General features: G+C 41.9%; 1 protein-coding gene across 1 annotated transcript; it reads right to left on the reverse strand.

The window, feature by feature from the left end:
- Positions 1–3284: 3284 nt before the first annotated feature.
- On the reverse strand, positions 3285–4012 carry LOC149117031 (uncharacterized; the record flags this gene model as incomplete). The annotated part of the gene is made up of 1 exon (XM_089280765.1): positions 3285–4012. A coding segment is annotated over one exon (537 nt), but the record flags the coding sequence as incomplete, so codon positions are not given.
- Between the last annotated feature and the right edge of the window lie 3436 nt (positions 4013–7448).

The raw sequence follows: 7448 nt of genomic DNA on the forward strand, positions 1-7448 counted from the left end.
AAAACCATTCCGTATTTTGCACAGTGAGCTGGCGGAGTGGCGCACAAACATCGCTTAAACGTGGCAGAAATTTGCTAAGGTAATTTGTAAAGCCGATGAATCTTTGGACGCCGGCTACATCGGTTGGTGTTGGCATCTCTTGAACTGCTCTAATCTTTTCCGGGTCTGCCTTGAGACCTTCGGATGTGATCACGTGACCCATGAACGGTACTTCTTTGGACCTCAGCTTGACTTTCTCTTTGTTTAACTTAATGTTCTTTTCCTTGCACCTCTGCATAAGCTGTAGGAGGTTTCTATCATGGTCTTGCAAGGCTTCTTCAGTTGTGCCCTCTCCATAGATCAAAATGTCGTCATGTATCGGGAGTACACCTTTCAGGCTCTCCAAGGCGTTGTTAAGCCTCCGCTGGAATTCTTCTGGGGCTGGGCTTACGTCGAATGGCAGACGACACCATCGGAATCTTCCGAAGGGCGAGTTAAACGTTGTTAACATTGAACTTTCATCCGTCAGCTCCACATGCCAAAACCCATTTTTAACATCGACGGTTGAGAACACTTTTGCTCTTCCAAGCTCTGGCAGTATTTCATCTATAGTGCGCGTTGGGTAGTGGCTTCTCTTTAATGCTTCATTCAGATCCTTAGGATCCAGGCATACTCGGAGCTGTCCATTGGGCTTCCGAGCTGTAACTAGGCTTGAAACCCAAGGTGTTGGTTCAGTCACTTTCTTGATTACACCCAGGCGCTGAAGTTTCTCTAATTCTTGTTTCAGCTTCTCCTTAAGTGCTACTGGCACTCGTCGAGGAGGGTGTACGACTGGCTGAACATCTTCTCTAACTTCAAGGTTGTACTGGCCTTCTAACTTCCCAGTACCTTGGAAGACATCAGGATAATCCTTCAATAGCACTTCTTGCGTGACAGGATTTGTTTCAACGGATAGAATGTTGTGTTGCTGTACCTTAATTAAGTCCATCTCTTGAATTGTAGGACTTCCAAGTATGGGCATGCATCTGTTTCCATCCACAACGACAAAATCGACTTGATACATCTTGTGATTCTTTGGGTTATGGACTTCTAGTGTGCACTGTCCCAGCGGTGTCACGGTTGTTTTGTTGTACATCGTCAAGACCTTTCGTGTGGCCTTTAGTTTGCTTTTATCGCGAAGGAGATTGGCGGGCACCAAGTTGCAAGTCGCGCTGCTGTCAAGTTGGAACTTGATTGCTGATTTGTCTACGTAAAGGGTCGCAAATAACTTCTTTGCGTGTTTCCGGTCGCTGGACGAATTAATCACTTCGCTTTGAATCTCTGACTCCAGAGTCAAGCAGTATTCATCATCTTCATCTTCGTCTGTTTCCACAACGTTGACTTTTGTGTTGAGTCGACACTGGGTTGTGAAGTGGTTCATCTTTTTGCAACTCAAACATCTTTTTCCGAATGCTGGACATTTGTCGCGGCGTTTTTCGTGTTTGTTTCCACAAAACTTGCATGTCACGAATTCCTTTGATTTGGGTTTCTTTCGATGATTAGCATCTGGCACGCGATCAGTGGCTGGCACACGATCCTTGTCATCTTTGAAACTTGGCAATTTTCTACCCAGTTTTGGGGGACGTTTCTGGTTTTCTTTCACAAAATGTACCTCACCCTGGTCCGGCTCAAGCGTTTGGCTTCGATCCTTGGACAGTGCAGCGGCACGGCATGTTTGAAGACACTTTTCTAAATTTAAATCGCGCCCTTTAAGTAAATCTTCTCGAAGTTGTTTATCTCGTATTCCACAAATGATACGATCATGCACTAATGAATCTTTTAGAGTTCCAAAATTGCATGTTGACGCCAGGACTTTTAAATCTGTTACAAACCTTTCAAATGGCTCTCCTGGTTCTTGAAAGCGCTGAAAGAATTTATACCTCTCCACGGTTTCATTCTTTTTCGGATTGCAATGTGCTTCAAAGCCTTCCAAAACGTGACTCAAATTTCGGTCATCTGGTTCGCGTGTGAAACTCAAAGTTTCATAGATTTCTCTGCCTTTACTTCCGATGAGGTAAAGAAACAACTTTATTTTCGTCTTTTCGTCTTTTCCGGCCATGGCAAGATCCATGTAAAGCTCCACTTCTTCCTTCCACCGTTTCCAGCTACTCGAAAGACTTGTGGAGTCGAAATCAAGCTTGCCAGGGGGTTTAAGCTGAGTGATCCTCTCCACAGCTGCTGGTGGGGGAGCTCCTCCGCTCGCAACTGATGGTGGATCAGGCATATCGGGAGTTTCACGAAATGTAAGTGTGTAACTTGAATAGGTTAAACTGGAGATGTGAGTCGTTTAATACTGACTATCTGACACCATGTTTCGAGTCGTTCGTATCAAAGCAGTTGAACGCCATTTTAAAGCCAACTGATAACTTTTATTATAGCTATTAAGGAAAGCTTCTCTTTTGACACATCACTCGACCTGGTGTCGAGGCTATAGAACAATACCTATTGTCACATGTTGTCAATATGATTAACGTTTTGTTCGCCATGTTGATAACATAGCCTTCGGTCCCAGTATTTGCACAGCCAAACAAGAGCTGGGCGGGGATCTGGGGGAAAAAGTTCAAGCTATTCGAGGATAATGTGTCCGGCAGCCAGACAAGGTTTGAAATAGACTCAATGACCGGCAGTGAGAAATTTCTCTATGAAATAAAACAACGTAAAAAGAACACTGTGACAGGCGACCCCAGGAAGAATTGAACATGGGACGCCCGCATGGCAAGCGGTACTTATGACAACACTAGCCTGCGAAAACAGCCATCCTCCTTCACTTCCAGCCCAAGTGGCGTTTTGCAAGAAGGACGCCACTCGGGCCGGGAGCAAAGAAGGACGGCTGTTTTCGCAGGCTATGACAACACCGGCTAACAGCTTTCAAAAATTTTATATACAACGTTAACATTAGCATTATTGAAAGCTAGCCGTAAACAGGCTAACCGGAGAGCTATTCAGGCTAACCAAAGTGCTGTTCAGGATAACCAGAGTACTTTTTAGACCTAAACTACAAAAAAGCGGCTCATTTGTTCGTTAATACTGGTACGGTCCGGTTGCTGGGCTCACAAAAATTCACATTACGGTGGAAATTCTGAAGTTTTCAGCCATATAAACAAGGGTTTGATGTTATTGACTGAAATTTAACAAAAAACTAATTTTGACTGCCGGACACGGATAATCGTTACGGGATTAAGAATTCATAGGCGCACTGTCACACACATGATTCCCTATCCCGTTCCGATTTTATGACCCTCAACTTTTCGAAATCCTCACGCTTTTATTGTTCTCCCTTCCTCTCAATCAAGCAGCAACAACATGCTTACATTTTCAAAATCACTTTATTGCTTAGTTGTGGACTGGAACTTACAATATTCTTACTTCCTCTTGTTCTAAAAAAAAATCCTTAATGCTTATTAATTAACTAACAAAGGTTTACAAAAATGAAAGAATGAAAATACAATTCTAGTTACTAATTGAAATCTATTTGCTTTTGTAGTCTTCGAAGAAATGTTCTCTGTTTTCCCCTGCACCGAGTGTTTATCTTAACCTTAATGTTTTCCCAGTCCTCTGTGAAGGTTTCCGACTCGTGCTTTTGCCGCAGAACTGACTGCAGGAAACGAAGTTTTAAGCCGTCCAGCTTTTTGTATCCGTTAGTCCCGGACGTGTTTCCATTCGAAAGCTCCTCTTCTGAAAACAGCACATTAACAGCAGCCATGGCAGAGGGAACCGTCTGGGAACTCATTAAGACGAGGGCCTCGACCTTGCGCTTCTGGTCGTCAGTTGGCCCACGGTCAATGCTGTTGAATACAACTTGCGCATTGGTGTCTATGGCGGATAACGGGGATCGCAGCTGAGGATGAGGGCTTGCTGAGGACAGCACGAAGCGATTTTGGCCTGAAGCAGGAACGGCGCTATCAGTCACTGGCGGGCCAGGAACAAGTATCTGAGTCGCTAAAATATATTGGAGGGGTGCTGGGGGTGGGCCTCGATGCCCGTTTAGCCTTAAATTCCGTTAATTCTGCCACGATGTTGGTCAGGCTTGCCACTTGTTTTTTCGGGTCTTCCATGATGTCGGGGAAGTCCGTCTGTACTGCTGCATCAGCTGTTTGGCGTGTTTCTGACTGGACAGCGACCTTTCTTGTCTGGACGACAGCTTTTTCAACCCGCAGTTGTTTCAGCCGGGCTTGCTTTTCTGCCTGCTCAGCCAGAGGGCATTCAGCAGCTGAAACTGAAATTTAACAGTTTCAAACAATTGCTTTTAAACGTTCGGTCTTTAAGGAATGTTTGTTTATAACAGAGAATATTTGTGTTTCAATAGCCCGCATGAGGCTGTCTCTTTTTTCCTTAAGCGGAAGAAAACCATTGAAGTTTGAGACCGGTCAACACTGCGTAAAAGGTAAGCCCTTTTTGATCAAGGCTAAGTACTCAAGAGAGACTTAAGGATCAGAAGCAGAAATTCAGCTAGAAACTCCAAGTCACGGCAAGCAAATGTTTTTACAATCATTGTATCATAGTAATGTTAATAAAAAGTGCCCTTTTTTTGTCACTGACTTGTATATTTTGGCAAGACGTTTCGGCTAACTCTTAAGCCTTTATCAGTTGAAAAAACTCTCGATGTTACGCGTGATCATTGTGTCACTAGTGAGTACTTACTAGGCTCATATATTGAGTAAATAATAACTGGATAAAGAAAAGTTCTGGATGCTCTTAAGTGTATCTTGACGAAAGTTCACTTGTAAGTCAATGCAGTTCTCGTTTGACCTTTAAACTGCCATTAATATAGTTTTCCTCTTCTCTTTCACAGGCCATATATGATTTAATACCTGTTCGATAATTTGTTAGTCTCTCCCTATTAAGGAGAATTTATCATTAAAAGGACCAGTCAAAACCAGTGAAATCTCTGCGTTGACAATAATCACCATTTGCTAAATTTATCTTTGGCCCTTTGTTTGTTTTAAGTAAACAAAGCCCCAATACATTTACCTTAAGTTAGGCCTGGCCTGGGCTTCCGAGTGAACTATTCAAAGAAATATGTGACCATACACGGGAAAACATATTTTAACACCAATCCATTTAATGGGCGAAACCGTTTGAAGATACCAAAACAAAACATTTCGCTTATTCATTCGTCAAGTTGTTTCTAACACACGCGCACATTGGCCCGATTAGCATATCTGGGACTCCAGGACATCCATACACCCAACTGATTTGCATTCTGTAGTTTGTTTTTATCTTGTCATAAACGTTACATTGATTGCAAACCCAGTATCAATTTCAGAGCAAACCGATAATAGTTTCTGTTATATATCGGATCAATATAATTGTAAACCGAAATATTCTGAACGTCAGAAGCATAAAAATAGTTCACCAAAACACGCCTTTATTGATCACAAATGAAATTTGAGTAACTTGCTTAAGTTGTTGCTTAGCATGTGACCAAAATCTGTCCACCACGAAAGTTTTTATTCGGCAGTGAAGTCTGAAATCTACCGAATGATTTGTTCTTTAAAGGCCGTTAACTGTCCGTCAATTATCTGTTAACGGATAAGCGTTAAGGTATTTTACTTGTAGATTAAACTCCACAGTAGGTAACGAAGTCGTCTCTCTTGAGACGTGAGAGACACATGTGGACTGAGAAAGGAGAGAAGCATAAGGAGATTGAGACGACGGGGAACAAGTCAGGGTAACTAATCGCCCAGGAAACAAATTTTCAATATACTGTAGAATTCCGAAAGTAACAGTCCCCCCAAAAATAACGGCTCCCCGAAGGTAACGTTAATTTTTTACTTTCCTATTGAACCCGGAAAGTAACGGCCCACCCGAAAGCAGCAAGTGAATTACCTTACAAACGTTTTTGGATCTTGTGTACTATAGGTGGACTCGGTCGATAAATCGGTCGACAGTCGACCGATAGTTGACCGATAGTCGACCGATATATCGGTCGATAGTCGACCAATATATCGGTCGATAGTCGACCGATAGTCGGCCGACAGTCGACCGATATATCGGTTGACTGTCGACCGATAAATATGTCGACCGATATAGTCTTAGTCCATTGATACTCGACCGATACATGACCGATACTTGACCGATACTTGACCGATACTTGACCAATATTTGACTGACAATTGACCGACACTTCACCGATACTAAACCGACACTTGACCGACACTTGACCGATACATGACCGACACTTGACCAATACTTTCCGCCGTGTCATTATTATTTAAATTAAGTATCCCAGTCTGTCGATAAAGAGCAAACAGAACGCGAATAGCAAACGAAAAAAAATCCTGCATTTTGTTTCGCTTATCGAACAGATACGACGGCGAACACGCAACGTATTTCAGCAAACTAATACAAGTGATTTTCTAATTTCTTGCAACTTCGAGCGATAAAAACTGGCCAGAGAAATGCCAGACTGGAGAGAAAACCAGAAAGAGAGAATGTATAAATTTGGTGCGGCATACCAGATGCAAAAATTGTGGACTAATCCATCGAAAATATCTAAATGAAATATCCCAGTCATTAGCTTCCTTTCAGCTGTTCTTCCCATGTTCTCTTGTAAGCGTCACCAGTTTACGGCAATTTTGATTGGTCTTTCCAACAATACCATACCATTTCCATATTAGGTGCGCTACAAGGCGCCTTCAGTGAGAAATCAGTTTGTTCTGAACTCAAAAACTATTCGCGAATGAAACAACTTTTCAACATACCAGGTAATCATCTAATTTTAAATTCAGCAAGGAAACAAAACTTTAAGAACTTTGAAGTTATGCATCTTTTGGCGATGTATTAGAAAACATGCTAACAACTGGAAACTGTTTTTCAAAGTCAAGCGAAAATCGCTCTATACTGGGTCGTGTTTTGAGCGGTTTCCCCTTCAGCTCACTGCAGAAGTCTATGAAAGCCATGGGCAAAAATTAAAGCATACTTAAATTGAACAAAGGACATAAGAAAACTGCTGTAAGACACAAAGGCAAGATAATATCTTACGCAGTTTATAGTGACTTACAGTAAACGTTGTTAAAGCTGTTCGAAAACAAGCAAGATGTAATTAAAGTTTGCCGCATCCAAAAATGTATCGAAGTGTATGTGAGCAATGAGGAAGCCAACTTACTGCAGCAATGCCAATTACGATGCTTTCAACCAATCAGTCAACATTCAGTTTTACTTCAGGTGCTGACGAAAATTCCTACTTTTCTCGGGAAGAAAAAAGCCTAAATCGAAAAAAAAATACATTTTTCTTGAAACGTAGGCAAGCGTTTTATTAAAATCTAAAAAAAGTGTAGAAATTGCATTCAAGAAGGTGGTCAGCAGGGAACAATTTTTGTCCTTATTTTCAATATCTCGTGCTAACGGAAAACGCATGCTTATAATTCTTAAGATTAACGTAAGAGTTGACATGATACTACAAACTAAGGATAAAACTGTAAGTTTCT

The sequence above is a fragment of the Orbicella faveolata genome, unplaced genomic scaffold, assembly GCF_042242905.1.
Source record: "Orbicella faveolata isolate gen_17 unplaced genomic scaffold, um_ofav_v1 contig_12, whole genome shotgun sequence".
Lineage (NCBI taxonomy): Eukaryota > Metazoa > Cnidaria > Anthozoa > Scleractinia > Merulinidae > Orbicella > Orbicella faveolata.